This window comes from Drosophila subpulchrella, chromosome 2L (genome assembly GCF_014743375.2).
Source record: "Drosophila subpulchrella strain 33 F10 #4 breed RU33 chromosome 2L, RU_Dsub_v1.1 Primary Assembly, whole genome shotgun sequence".
Classification (NCBI taxonomy): domain Eukaryota; kingdom Metazoa; phylum Arthropoda; class Insecta; order Diptera; family Drosophilidae; genus Drosophila; species Drosophila subpulchrella.
In genome coordinates this window covers 14503036-14518876 of record NC_050610.1, presented here as the reverse complement: position 1 = coordinate 14518876, position 15841 = coordinate 14503036, and the positions used below count along the sequence as shown (strand labels likewise).

The 15841-nt window shown below is 36.6% G+C and overlaps 2 protein-coding genes across 2 annotated transcripts; one reads left to right on the top strand and one right to left on the bottom strand.

Moving 5' to 3' along the window:
* Positions 1-2590: 2590 nt before the first annotated feature.
* LOC119546304 (fibrinogen-like protein 1) lies at positions 2591-3067 on the top strand. The gene has a single exon (XM_037852496.1). The coding sequence runs from the start codon at positions 2591-2593 to the stop codon at positions 3065-3067; it is 477 nt and encodes a 158-aa protein (XP_037708424.1).
* Positions 3068-14576: 11509 nt separating this feature from the next.
* On the bottom strand, positions 14577-15027 carry LOC119548117 (protein midgut expression 1). The gene is made up of 2 exons (XM_037855213.1): positions 14905-15027; positions 14577-14850 (listed from the first exon to the last, which is right to left on the bottom strand). Exons 1-2 carry the CDS (start codon positions 14937-14939, stop codon positions 14613-14615), a joined length of 273 nt encoding a protein of 90 aa, XP_037711141.1. The 5' UTR covers positions 14940-15027; the 3' UTR covers positions 14577-14612.
* Between the last annotated feature and the right edge of the window lie 814 nt (positions 15028-15841).

Below are 15841 nucleotides of genomic sequence, written 5' to 3'. Positions count from 1 at the left end.
CAGCTCAGAAAAATTATGACTCATGTTCATAAAGAGGAAGAACACTTGGCGCCTTGATTCAAAAATATTGCATTTTTGAGCTTGATAAAAGTGTAGGAACAGAGAAGAACGAGAATGGATAATAAAAAAAATAGGAGAAAAAAGGGGGAGAAGGTCGCAACATTTTTAAAAAGATAAATGGAAAATTTGAATCCGCAAAACAGGACCCAATCATAGGCAATTTGAAATAGTGGACACCTAATTAATCGATACGCAATTAAGTTCATCATCTAGTTCATCTAGTTCTAACTCCTTGCCCTTCTTCCATTCCCCCACTTCACTTCAAAATCAGACATGGATAGAATGACACAGTTAAAAAATCTTTTAAACAAAAAAAAAAATTATTGAAATTAAAATAGAAGAGTTAAAGCTAGAGCTTAGGAAAACCGATATAGAGATAGACAACATCGTTTCAGAGCCACGGTGAGTTTTTGAATTTTATTAAATCTAACTTGAAAAGTTAATTAATTTTATAATTTTGCGCATCATTGTAGATCTAGGAGTCCGATACGCTCTCGCACGCCGCCATATCAAGAGAGAACGCCTTCACGCTCGGGATCCCGGTCGCCATGCTTAGAGCGACCCACTTCGCCACCACCCACGAAGCGGATCAGGGTGAGCTATGGATTGGGAGCAGACGGTAAGGGCGGGGACAGCGGTCGCAAGGAGCACAACCGGTCGCCACATCACGTAATCCGTGCAGAACGCAGCAACTCAAAAAGCAGCAAAGATGGTACCGAACCGGAATGCTACAGATCAGCAACCCCTCCGATGTTTTTGTAAGTGTAGAAAAGCCATTTACCTTTTATTTGAATAGTTTGGATATGGGCATTTCCATATTATCGCTCGGGACGTTTGCATACTTTTAAAGTTGAAAAAAAATGGGAAAAAGAACGATTTTAATTTTGATAATTGGCTTCACTTTTCACCCTTCCCAAGATCTATTTTGTGCAATAATCTTTTTTCCGACTTTTAGTTTTCAAGATATCTTTGAAAAACTGTTGTATTCGCTCGGGACAAAAATAGAAGTGGGTTTTGCGGGAGTTCATTCAACCCCGGATTTTAGACAAGTCTGATGGAATATTTTCATGCGATTTTGTTAAATGTGGTTCAATAATGAAGCTGTAAAATAGTTTTGGTTTTGCTCAAAAATGTTAAGCCGTTTTTTTTTATTGTAGTTTCTAAGATATTCGCTCAGGACATGTCGCTCGGGACATTTTTTCCGATTACAATCTCTACGTTTTTTCTGGTGTTATATTTGACAAATTTTCATTTTATAAACAGAGGTTTTTTTATAAACAAACTATTTATATCCCATGAATATTCTTAATTTTGTTCCATTTTTCTTGTAAGTTATACTCTATGGACTGCAAAATGTGAAAATACTTATTAAACTATCCTTGCTCCACTCTGCCTATATATACGAATAGTGGGATTTTTTATTGTGACTATATATCATGTATACGTAATTATTTAATGTTTTAGATCAATGGTAGACCTAACGTATAATTTTCCTATCCCCAGGGAAAGCACAAAGCCGAAGGAGACATCAAAAGATAAAAAAATGAAACAATGTCGGGCTATATATGCCAAAATTATTAAAGGGGAATTGCCACTGGCGAATAATTTGGGAAAGGACATGTGCGCGGTGTGCCGAAAATCGTTTAGCAATTTTAAAGCCGTCACGACCCACATGGAGAAATGTCGATCGGCAAACTACACTATGGCTTGCGAGTGTGGCTTCCTATTTTCGGACATGTTTTCACTTCGTGGCCACAGGTGTTGGCCAAGAAAAAATAAAATGAAGATGCTAAACGCCAATTTTTGTGCAGCCGTAACAAAGCAGTCGGAGGAAGATTTAAAAAAGCCCAGTGACTCTGTCTATTAATAATATTATAATATATTGTAATATTTTATATTATTATATTAAAAATATCATGGATAAAAAATACAAAAAAAATTTAAATAAGATTTATTTTTAGATGACCGGATTTTAGCGAATGAGTAGGAAATCTATTCTGCAAAATTCGAATACAAATTCCACTAGTAATACGACCGAAGGTTTTTCTGTGTCACTCCCGATTAAATGTATGTATCATTTTTAAAAACTGGACTGTTAATTTATGAATGGATTAAAATAAACAAAATAAATTAAATATTTAGAGATGTATCAAAAAACAAAAGTAATACGTATTTTGCTGAATTAAACTAGTCATACAAATATGATGTGGAGGTTTTTTAGCGCTAAGCGATAATAAGTTTAATACATTTTGGGATAATATGCTCTATTTTCAAGTAAAAACTGCCTATATAAACCGATTTTTAGAATGCTGATTTAAATATAATTCTGCGTCCGCGTCGAACGTACCTCCCAGTTATAAAAATGAAATCGTTAATCCTTAAGATTTCTCTGCCGTTTTTGTGTTTGGAGCTTTTGCGTCAAACCAGTGCAAACCCAGTTTCAACAGTGATAAAATTCGATTGTGACGAAAATTGTATAGGGATGCTCGTCACCTCAATCTCTAATATTGTAAATAAAAAAAACCTTGTTATGGGCTTAGAAAGTCGCTTAATAAAAGCTGAACGCCGAAGCAAATTGCTTTCTGAAGAGATAGCCGAAATTGGTTGGACGACTATTCAAAAACGTTTTGACGGTTCCGAAAACTTTGATCGACCTTGGAAGGATTACAGGGATGGATTCGGCGATTTAAATGGAGAATTTTTTATTGGACTAGAGAAAATTCACGTTATGACTCAAAAACGGCCCCACGAACTTTATATCAAGCTTGGAAAGGTTGATGGATCCACAAGCTACGCTTATTACAAGGATTTCAAACTTGGAAGCGAGGAAGAGTCGTATGCGCTACAATCGCTGGGAAAATACTTCGGAACAGCTGGAGACTCCCTAAAATATCATATCAACGAAACGTTCACCACGTTTGACAGGGATAATGACAAATCTGAAACTGGTAATTGCGCTTCTCCTGAAGTAGGTGGCTGGTGGTATCACAATTGCAGTCAAAGGTAAGCAACGGGATAAACGTTCAAATATGTCAATCTAATAACCTAATATCGCAGCTCTCTCAATGGAAAATACTACAAAGATGGGTACGATGTGAGTTCCAAAGGGAATGGAATTACTTGGGGTTCTTGGCATGACAACGACTGGGACGAATCACTCACCTTTGTTGAAATGATGATTAAGCCTAAAGTTTTGAGCCCAAAGGTTTGAGTGATAAGAATGGAACTATTTCGTGTGAACTTGTGATAAAAGTGTAAGGATAGTATAATAATTTTATCTGTTTTAACTAATATTTATTTTAAAATTAGAAGTATAGCTTTTAAGAATATTAAGTATATAACAAGATCAGAGTTTTGACCAATCCTGTTAGCACTGTAAGAATGTTTTAGTATTATAATTTGACTGATATTATGAGCTCTGTTTTTATAACAAACCTGTTAGCAATCTTGCTGCTCACGGTGATTAACAACACCAATCCAAGTGTTTTTACAATGGCCAATATGTTCTTAGGAATTTGTATTCTAGGTCCAAAACTAGGTAAATATTTTTTTTTAATCAAAGCACAACATAATCTGATCGCATGAGCTGTGGAAGTTATAAGTCATTAGTCCCTATGTTGTAGATCATATATTGAAGATGTTTACAAGTGTTGAGCTTAGTCAAAAATATTTTCAAGATGATTTTTAGAAAGTGCGTCATGTTTTTATGACTTACATATGCTATAGAGCTACACTATCTAAACACTATAAAATTATTTTTAAGTATTTTTACAAATTTATAGCTTTATAATAAAAATACTGATTATTTAAACTTTTACTGTAAGCTTGGGTACTAAAACATAAATAAATATGAAAAACGTCCTGCTACAGTATAGTGAAAAAAGTACTCACTATTTCATGTCAGAAAGTATATTTAATCGATGTAAATATTTAATAATATATATTTGCCTATTTATGAGTGTACATAAGCTTGTATACATTGTAGGTTACATAATTTACCCAAACTTGCAGCTTATTGTGGTTCCCTGTGTTCATGCTTAAAGTTGCCATTTATCATATAGTTTGGTATCGTTCCGATTGATCGCTTCCACATAGACACAAACATTATCTTTGGGTAGGTTACTTTGCAGTCGGAAACTACTCAAGTGTATCCAAAGGCATAATGTTGGGGAATCATAATTGGCATATGGTAATGAAATCGCTTTGTAGCTCCGGCATAAGATTCCCTGAGCTTCAGTTCAGTTTCTACTATCGGCTCGCATGCAAGGCAAATATAATTTCTTACAAAATACCGTGACAATTTGGTGTAATGTTTGGTGATTTCAATTTTAAATTAAATGCGCACACAAATCAATTCAGTCGGCTCCGCGACTCTTGTGCATAAATTAATGAGCCAAAATGTAATTTCGTTGTTCGTGTGTATATTGATATATAAATTATCATAAAAACGTCGGAAAATTGAATTTCGAGTGGGTGGCATTGCGGATGGTTTGTGGGTTGCGAAGCCGGAGCGCAGATGTCAGAATAGTCCCAGCGGAAACGGAAACAAAGCAGCATCAGAAATGTCAGCCGATGCAATGGGGTCATTCGGCCGGTCAGTTGTGTCACATAAAATATCCATCACAATAATCAGCGTCGTTCTCATGGTCAGATTATTTTCTATTTTGTACGCTGGCTCGGCTAATTGATTTCATTGTATTCCTTTTTTTTAGCGTGCGTTAATGTCAAAAGAAGAAATAATAATCGTTGTGGCTCCAGTTGTCCGGCTAATTAGCGATCGGAAATAATTGAATAATTACCCGCTGCGCCGCTCTTAAGCTTTTTCCTCTAAACAGGAACTGGTTGCAGTTGCAGCTTTTCCACTTGATTTATGGGGCTCAGCGAAAAGGGCAATAAAATGTTTGGGAATCAGAGCAGGGACAGGAAATGTTGGTTGGGGGAGGGATCTGCGTAAATCAATTTGATTAATTATGGAAATATTTGGCATTTTGTGACTTTGATGTGTTCAATGGGCATATAAAATAAGAGTAATTTATACTTCCCTACAGGCTTATTATACCCGTTACTCGTAGAGTAAAAGGGTATACTAGATTCGTCGGAAAGTATGTAACAGGCAGAAGGAAGCGTTTCCGACCCCATAAAGTATATATATTCTTGATCAGGATCACTAGCCGAGTCGATCTAGCCATGTCCGTCTGTCCGTCTGTCCGTCTGTCCGTCTGTCCGTCTGTCCGTCTGTCCGTCTGTCCGTCTGTCTGTCCGGATGAACGCTGAGATCTTGGAAACTATGAGAGCTAGGCTATTGAGATTTGGCGTGCAGATTCCTGTGCTTCTTACGCAGCGCAAGTTTGTTTCAGTAGAGTGCCACGCCCACTTTTACGCCCACAAACCGCCCAAAACTGTTGCTCCTACAGTTTTGATGCTAGAATAAAAATTTTAACTGAAATGTATTGTTCTCATCAATACCTATCGATTGACTTAAAAAAAATTTTGCCACGCCCACTTTATCGCCCACAAACCGCCCCCAAACTTCAAAAAATCGTAAATATGAACGTGGATATCTCGGAAACTATCAAAGATATAGAATCAGGATTTCAGATTTAGATTCCGAACCTTTGTACGCAGCGCAATTTTGATACGCGAGTATGCCACGCCCACTCTAACGCCCACAAACCGCCCAAGCCTGTGGCGCCCACAATTTTCATGCTAGATATAAAATTTTAACTGAACTGTATCGGTCTCGTCAATACCTATCGATTGACCAAAAAAAAAATTTTCCACGCCCACCCTAACGCCCATAACGCTTAAATCTGTCTACCGCCGGTAGGTGGCGCATTTCAGTCTTGCTTTGCTGCTTGCTTATTTCCATTTCCCTTTGGTCCCTTTAGCTGAGTAACGGGTATCTGATAGTCGAGGCACTCGACTATAGCGTTCTTTCTTGTTTTTCTAATATTTTTAATTGGCCTGTTGTTGCTTTAAGTACTTAGTTTACAGGACTACATTTAACATTTACTGCAAATTATTTTTCAATTTCACGCCGTTTAGCTTCCAAAGAGCGCATATTAATACATTTATTTTCGGTTTATATCCAAGAACAGCCAGTAAAATTGCAAAATTAATGGTGTTCGTGTAAATATGGCGCATGCATATTTCATGACAAAGTGCCAAAGCTTCAAAAATAACCAGCGAAAGAGAGAGCCTGAGTGGATAAAAAAGAGACGGGAGAACAAGCATTTAACTTAATGGGACGTGTCTTTATTTTCCGCTGTCTGCTCGCCATTGTATTTATGCATTATTTATATATGTTTTTACACACTTGGCTATTACTCCATTTTATTATTTATGCGCATATGAGGGAGTATTAATTTGCAAAAATATGGTACAAACGTATTTTAAACGGAAAAACTAATAAGAAATTATTTGTATTGGCGCCCGAGAGTATGCAATGGATTTTCTTTTATGATTTTTGTATTGATTTTGAAAACTAAGAATTATGAGTGTATATTTAAAATCCATTAAGCGATTTTTTCAAAATGGCGTATTTTATAAGTTTATACTTATTGTAACTATAATAAATTACCTTTTTAAATGTTACAAAATTAAAAATAAAAAGTAGGTGGCAACATAAAAAATATATTCACATTTTGGGATATTGGAATTTCGATTTTAGCCCATTCCATATCACTTTTTGCCTTAAATTATAAATTAAAAAAAAAAAATTTCACAGTTTTTATTTATTTTTCTTCTGCTTTCGCCATTTATTTTGCTGTCAATTGTCAATGCATGCGCCTATGATGCAGAAATTGTAAAACGAAAGCAAAGTTTCAGTTGCCTTGCAATAAAATTTATTTATTTACAGTTTATACTTTATGCTATCGCCATTGTGAACACATCCTGTTTTTGTTTTCCCTGTTGAATGGATTTTTATTTTTCTCGCACTATCAGGTCAATTTGAGCACAGGCAATTCGATTGTTCAAAGCGCAAGTTTATGATGCGTTAACCGGGTATTACATTTATGCATATAATCCCCGTCCCAACAGCTTTGGGTATCGTTGATTTGTTTGACAATTTTTGTGAAGCAGAAAAAATGTAATTTCATGGCAAATTTGTTGGGCGAATAGCGTTTACTAGCACTGGACAGCGGAATTAATTGGAAAACGTATCAAGAAAGTCGGAACACGAACAAATCTAGTTCCACTCCACGAACAATGTGTGTTTTTGCCACGCCCCCACATTCGATGCGCTTTGGAGATCTGATAATTTGCCCATTTTATAGTTAGTTGCATACGAGCATTTGGGGACATTCGGTTTAATTGCTTTTTTCCCCTCCGTTTTGCATAATTAGAATTTGATAAAATGTTTCAATGGCTTCCAAAATGCAACACACTCCGCCTTCCGCCCCCTGGCCACGCCCCTTGCATGTTGCATGTGCTGACTTTCTGTGCAAATTCGATTTTAATAATTGGAATTTATCTCTGATCAAATTTCGTGGTTGCTGAAAATGTGCTTCATGCACAGAGAGAAATTTTGAAGAAACTTGTCTGTTCCAAATTTTTTGATTAAGATAAAAAATATCTTAATAACATAATATCTTTTATAACCAGTTTAATAATTTGTATAGCATTTTATAGAAGAAATAAATTGTAACATTCAAAATAAGTGTAATTTATTTAAAAATTTTGAATGAGGCCTTGATGAAAAACTATGATGATATCGCAATTCAAATCAAATCAATATATAAAATATTATCTAAAAATTGTAAATTTGAAAACGATACTCTCTGAAGTATGAATAATTTTATTAGAAATATTTTTTTCTCAGTGTATTTGAGCTCCCCACTTCCCTTACCCCCTCGCACCCAGTAAATTAAATTGGTTTTTAATAGGCCAACGATGCGTTTTTGCCTACCATCGATTGGCGTAGATTGATTTGGCAGTTAACAAACATTTCTGGCCGAAACACATCAAAAGTTCGCCTGGGAAATAATATCAGCAATTGCCATATCTGAATCCCTGTCAGCGCTTGGAGAAAATTGCCTGGCAAGCGGAGCTTAGCTGTCGAGCTGCTCGCCTTCTGAGCTGACACTCAGCCACCCAGAAGGCACCCACATCGCAAGTCGTCTGCATTTCCCTGGCTGACTTTTCCGCTTCGAATTGCCCTGAAAATTGTATTGACACTCGTCTCTGGCTTTTCCTTGTACCCAGTATGCTCCTTCGGGTTCCTATGTATGTATGTATTTTTCTGCCAGCCTCTTTATTTGCTGATGCGACAAATTGACAGGCGAAATGGATGGGGTCGGCATACGAATTTGTTAATAATCTGGCATTTCTCACATGGCATGCAGACACATCTAAGCGGGTTTGTGTCTGAGTTTCAGAGATGAGCTGTGAATGCAATTAGTCTCACATGTCCGGGCACTTCAAAGAATTTAAATGGAAATCAACTTTTTTCGAGTGCCTTTCACATTATTTCCAATGTCCTCTGTTGACGAAAACCCATCGTTTGATTCCAATTTCAAACAAATATCACCCATTTGACTTTCTCATTAAAGCCATTTAAGATGTTCATAATTCTTTTTAAATAATTACCAGTATTTTTCAGTTGTTTTTTAGTATATGTAGGTGTTATCCAAATATATCAATTGAATAAAGCCTCTTTTGTTTCTTTTTTTTTTGAGGCGTATATTATTGTTCTATCACCCGGCAATGAATTACATTTAATTGTAACCTTTTATTAATTTACCAACATTTTGTTGCAATCTTTTTTTATAAGCGATACGATTAATTAAAGCTGGCAGCACATATTTTACAATGCTGAAAATGCCAATAATTTAAAAATAATAGTATGTATGTTACTCGAGTAAATTTAATTATGATTTTTGCCAGCCAAGCTGGCCATGTTTTTTTAAGAGCAAAAAATACGAGCATGTTTCGCTACGGGGCCATTAAATTATGATTCAATTAATAAATTCTCGTTGTGAACTAATTTGAGTTCCCAAAGGATGAACATGTTTTTTTTAAGTGAAAATGAAAAAGATGTTTATGGGTTGAAAATCCGCAAAAATCCGTGAGAGCAACAATAAAGGTTGACGGCGGAAAATCTCATGCGGTTGTTAAAATTTTCGCCAGGCGTGCGTTGGAATTGTGAAAAAGCTGGGAAAACCGGGGGGCTTGGCTGGCTGGGGGTGGGAAAAGCCTGCTCCACCGGGGGCTGAGCATTCATTTTTTATGTTTATTGTCGCTTATCGCTCGCTAGCCAAAGGGGGCGTGGCCCCGGGGGTAAGTGGGGGGCTGTGGGCGTGTCATTAGAGTCTCGGCGCCAAGATGAAAAAGAGTAAACAAGGCTATGAAAAAACGTTAACAACTCTCTTGGGGGAAAAGGGAGCATAACAAAACGCATTACACACACAATCTTTTAGTCTGTATCGGTGAGTGTGTGTGGGGGTGTAACTTTATTAGCTGTCTCCCCTGCGGAGTGTGTGTGTGTGTGCTTGGTGTGTGTTACCTTGTCAAAATTATGAAAACGACAGGGGACCTTCTCTGCATCCTGCACCTGCTCAGGCTAAAGGCCAAATTAGTCTGGGGCTCGGATCTCGGCACACAGAGATTATAGCCATTACTTGGGGATGCTTTTATCGGAAGGATCACAGCCAGGACCTGGCAAAAAATAACTAAATCTAAGCCCCTTGGCTTGCAAATATATTTTGAAATTAATCTGCATTAAAAATAAATTTTGTTGGAATAAATAGTATCATTAATATACCTTTAATGCTCCAATTTTAATTTGTTTTATAAAGTCTTTAAAATAAGTTAAGAAACTATTTAACAGTTCAAGCAAAACAGATAATATGTTATATTCTGTCAACTAATTATACAATGAAAGTACTAATTTTTTTATTTTTAATGCATATTATTCTTCATTTAACTTATTATTTATTTCATTTCATTTAACTTTATCCTTTATACCAACTTTGTAATAAAATATTGTTTACTTCACAAGGTACGATTACTGTGCAAATAAATATTTGATAAGTATAAGAAATCGTTTCCCAAAACCATCTTTCAATTACCTTTTTCCGCAACTCATTTGCAATGATAACTGCTGCAAAAGGCGCAGAGATGCATAATTCTCAGCACATGAAATATTCTATTTCGGGCTAGGGGTTTTCTTTAATATTTTTGCAAATGATGCCGAGAAATCTCGGAGCGTGCTGGGGTCATTTAAATGCAGATTGCAATGAGCAGTCTGTCCACTTGAGAGCCGACATTTGCATAATGGCGGGCGACACATTGCAGCGGAAGCGGAAACCCGAACCCGTAACTCCTCTTCCTCCTCCTCCTCCTCCTCCAGGGGCGAAAAGTGGGAAATCGTGGCAGATGCAGGTGCTCGGGTCGTGTTTATGACTCCTTGAGATTGCAGGGTTGTCGTCGCTGTCGTTACCAAACGGAAGCCATTGAGCATTTTGGGGCCCAGTAGTGACACTTCGCATTTGAATGCTACTGCCATAAATAAGATTGGGCTTTAAACTACAGTAAGTGCGAAAATACCATAAAAGTGAATAATGGCTATACAATTTATTGGAAGAAAAGTTAAAGGTAGTTTTATTTTAATACTTTGTTCTCTTATAATATTGATAAGACAACTACAATAAAAAAATATTTAAAAAATAAGAAGCAGGTATACAATGTATGTATACTATATATATAGTGTCCCTAATCAAAAACCTATCTTTTAGAAATATTGTCCAAACGCATCTTCTTAAAATCTTTTGCTTCTTCTGTAAAATTTTACTACAATTTTAAAAAGTTTGTTAACATTTTTTTTGCTTACAAATAATTTCTGTTGTACAACTACACTTAATTAGTATATATACCATATATAGTTTATGTTAATGGTTTAAGGTTATGATCGACAAAAGTAGAGGCACTTCCCCACTTTAAAGTAAGCACTAGTTAGTGTAACTTAATTAATTCAATGACGAAATTGAAAATAGCACGTAATTTTATTCTATACCGCTCCGAAATTTCTGATATATGCTAATGTTTTCATTTCTCTTCAAAAATGTGATATTTCTGGACTGAAATAAAGTTTCTGCCCGGCCAAAGTTCAATTTTGGAATTTCCCAAAATATTTTCACCTTGCATTGGTCCATGGCCCCTCTTTCCCTAATGCCGCAGTTGGGGGCATGTTTATGTTGCCACATCCCATGAAGCGAAGGGCACGCATGGAACTTTTCGACCCCAACGACCAAACGCAACACACACTTACACACACCCGCACAGCCAACCACACACACATGCGATGGTGGCGAAAGGTGCAGCTGTGCCTTTGGGTGGGGCCTGTGGGTGGTTGGGGGTGCTCTGTGGGTGGTGCTGGGTGGTGGCGTCAACCAGTGTCAGTTATTGTGGAACGAGCAGCCTGACAGCAGCTGGAGTGCCTCCTCGGTCACTTGAACAAATTTATGCATATTTTATGAAATAAGAATTTTATATTTATCACATAAAATCATACTTCAAAATTTAAAAAAACATATATTATATATATATAAATAGAATTTTTATTTTTGTCAAACTAAAAAATTGGAAATGGAAGTGTTTAGGTTTAATGATTGTATTGTGAAGTTTGTTAAGTTCAACAAAACGTTATAAAAAAATTTTTTTTTTAGTTTTAGCTTTTAAGTCGGGCCAATAATTTTTGAATTATCTTAGCTCATATCCATACGAAAACTACATTACTACGAAAACTAGATTAAAATTTTGTTTTTCTTGTTGATTTCCTATCAATCGTTCGGCCGGAACCGTAACCATCGATAAGGTATCCCTATTTGTTTTTGCTCTACTTTGAAGGCCTGTACTATAAAAAGTTTTTACTTTCTTGAACTTTAAACAATTTATAAATGTATTTTTCTAAGTAATAAGTATATGGTAAAGAATGCACAGTTCCAAGATTAAATGGTTCCTCGCAAGAAATTAAAAAAAACATTAAATGGCCGAGATTTGAGAAAACCCCCTTTATAAAAATAAAGTCATATGTGCATTTCTTATAGTGTTGAAATTGGTTCCGGCTGAGCTTTTGTTGCTCGTGTGGCATAAATATCGTTGCGGTTGCACGTGAAAATTGCATTTGGCCAGCAGCATTTGGCCGCTGCTCGGATAGTTCCACTTGAAGCGGAGTGGAGAGGACATCGCTTTGGTGGGTGGGTGATGGTGGTGCAGGTTGTGGCGGTGCGCCCTTACACGCTGTGCAAATTGTGGACTTAAATGTTTATAACGCACCACCCAGCCACCCAACCACCCATCTGCCACCCCACCACCCACCTCTAGACCATTTTCGGCGTTTGTTTATTAAGCTTTTCTGGCGAAGGAAATAGAAAACGAAAAAAAAGGTGTTGAATGCCACTTGCTGGGGCTGCTTTTTATTGCCATCGCACATCTAAGTGCAGCAGCTGTAAAATAAATATATATTTTTATTTTATCCCTCCCATTTCTTTTGCTTTTATTTGTTGTAGTTGGGAGAGGATATAAATTAATCGCATTAGAGTAGGAAACCGCAGCGATTTTCCTCTTCGTTTTTTTCCCCCGGCATTAATTCGCTTTTGCAACCGACAAAGGCACTTAAGGTCCCCATTCCCTTATTCTCCCTCTCTTTCTATCTGCTTGTTCCCCTCTCTTTCTCTCCAACTGAAGTGTATACAAAATTTAAATAAGAAACAAATCGAAGTAATGGTAAAAGTCCCCGCCCACCTCTTCGATTTCTAGGTAGCAAATACCAAATGCTCAAATGCTGTAAAAGGCAGTGGAGAGCAAAAAACTTGGGAATCTGTGGAAAAGAAGAAATTCCAACCAAGCTCTTCACATAATGAAAAAATAAAGGAAACCGAAATTCGATTGAAATTAAACTCATTGAAGCATTTTTTTTTGGTTTGGCAAATTAAAAAGCGAAAATGGAATTAATGACACAATACTCTTGCTGATCAAACATGTTTTTACCTATCGAATTCATTCAAAAGCTGGTGTGAACTCTTCAAAAAAATGTGAAAATATCATAAAGTTATAATTGAATATGAGGTTAAAAAACATCAAAAAAATATAAACCAAATACCATTTGTATAAAAGGTTTTGGGGCACTTTTTACCGATAGTGGTTTGCCAGCTAACATGAAATACAAATTAAATAGACATAAAAACCATTACCTGCAGCTGTTTACCACATACAACAATGAAAACTATGTATTTTTATCGCAGTTATTGAAAGTGTGGCAGGGATGGGTGTAAGTGCGTCAAGGAAATAAACCGACATTAATTTTTTTGCGAGAAACTGATTCGATATCGTTGATGGCCCACGAGAGTCGTTCGCCCGGCTTCCGTTTTAGTGGCGAAGGAGCTTAGGGCCAAGCTCTTAAATGGAATGACTAACCATCTTAATCACATCACAGACATCGGGGGATATGTTCGGCAGCTGGGGGAACTAAGCGCTCGCCGGCATTTCGGCAGCTGTCAGTTGTTTGCCACTAAACGCTTACAGCCAGCGAAAAATGCGGAAATTTTATATAATCAAATGGCAGCCAAAAAACGGTTTTGTGGCCACCGGGCGGACGTCTTCTTTCAACTTTTTCCCAATGGCTCCTGGCTCCTGGCTCCGTGGCTCCACTGACTTTGCCCTTTTGTTTGCTTTCGTTTTGTCTTGCACTTTGCATACAAAGTACCATTAACTACTGGCATCGGTTTTTCACACAACAGCAGCATTTGATGGGTTGGCGGGTTTTCCACACAGATTTCCTCCGTTCGCGGGCCAAATAAGTGAAAGGCAAGCTAACCGAGTGCCAAGTGCCTTGACCAGGAGTACTCCATTTGGATTGAAATGGCTTTGGCTTTGGCTTTGGCTTAATGTGTATACCGAACAATTATATCTAAAGGCACTCAGTGGATTTCTATTGCCATTGACCAGTTAATTTGATAAATATTGCCTAAATTGCTAAGACATTAATAGTATTTGCTGAAAATACAAAAACTTTTTAATTGAAAAAATGATTAAATTCTTATATGAGTCGTTTAAATATTTAGTCATTTTTAATTTCCAAAAACAACTTGAATCAAAAATATACTTCTTTCCTTAATTACTTCCCAAACACACACAAAATTATATTGGAAAAAATTTACCAATACGAATAGTTATTTAACTGTAAAAAAGGTTTAAAACTATTAAAAATAGTAACGTGAATTATACATATGCTTTGGTTAATAGTAAAGCTATCATAAAATGGTTTTGCGATTGCCTTTCGTTGGTAAAGTTGCCAATTCGATGGGCTGGGATAATTTTTTAAACAGTTTTTTTGCAAAGCACGATAAGTTTGATACCAAATGTTAACTATATTAAAGAAATTTTCTAAAGTGCATATATATTTAAAATACATCCTCTATAAGTAAATCAGATGAATAAATAAATTTAGCACTGCATCAAATCGGGAAGATCTAACTCACTAGTCCTTTTCTAACACACTATTTAAATTACCCATGGTTTTATTGAATTTTCGATACCTATTTTTTTACAAATCATATTCTATCTATTAGTTGATGAAGATACGCTCTGATTAGCATCTTGGTATCAGTAGTACTGGTTATGCTGTCCTCTAGAGTGGTGTCCGTCGTAGAATCCGAGTAGGCCTTTGTTGTAGTGTCCTCCGATTTATTGAAGAAGAAACAAAAATACACCACCAAAGCTACTATGATCAGAATTCCGATCGTGGAGAAGGCAAAAAAGCACAAGCATTTGAGACCCAATTTGCAACAGCTGAAAAAGTTGTTATAACTTGAAAATGTTGAAGACCAAAAGAAGTAAACTTACCAACAGAGCGCACTTCCAACTAATCGCAGACACATAATTGCTATCACCAGAATTTCTTGTATATATGTATAAACTTTTTAAGAAAGAAATATGACTGGAAACGCTGAGGGATACTTGGGCATATGCTCAGGGGTAAAATGACATCAATTTGGGCAAAACAATTCGAATACTTTGGCCATAAAAATGATAGCCACACCCCCCGCCAATTCGTAAGCATATTTTTGGCTTTCAAGCAAATTATATTTTATCCTATTTTCTTACAAAATTCGTTCTTTTATTGCCGCCAGTAAGGGTTGTGGAATCCCCCCAAAATTGTCGTCGAGGGCCGCAGGAAAATTTACAGAAATGAAATAAAATAGAATGGGGAAAAAAAACGAAACATTCGAAGAAAAGTTAGAGAAGGCAGGAGAAATGTTCTTTCTTGCCGCATAATCGAAATGTATTTCGGCTTTTTATTGCACTGCCAAAGGTAAGTCGAAGGGCCAAAGAAAAAAGTGGCTTGGGTAGTAGGGAAGTGTGGACCTGGGTTTTTGTGCGGGGCGATAACAACATTTTAACGCCTTATGGTCCATTTAGGTAAAAGTGCCGATTACGCTCAGCTTAACCAGAAATTATGACCTCTGAGCCGGGGAACTTTAAGCTGAGAACGGTCTTTATTTATATAGGAAGTGTAGCAAACCTCAGGGGATAAAGTGCGGGCTTTATGCTGATTAGGTGGCGGTATATTTTAGAAAACTTACTTGGGGCATTAGCTACGGAATTTAAACAAGCTTCTTCTTGATTTGTTTGCGGTAGGTAAATTGCTTGGTTAAATTGTATTTTATTTTATTTTGCGTTATTGCAAGGATAACAAAGGCTTCAATCTAAAAGCTACAGCTTTATTCAGCCGCATCTAGGGCATCTTTAGCATCAATTACCGTGCTGGTCACGGCTGTGC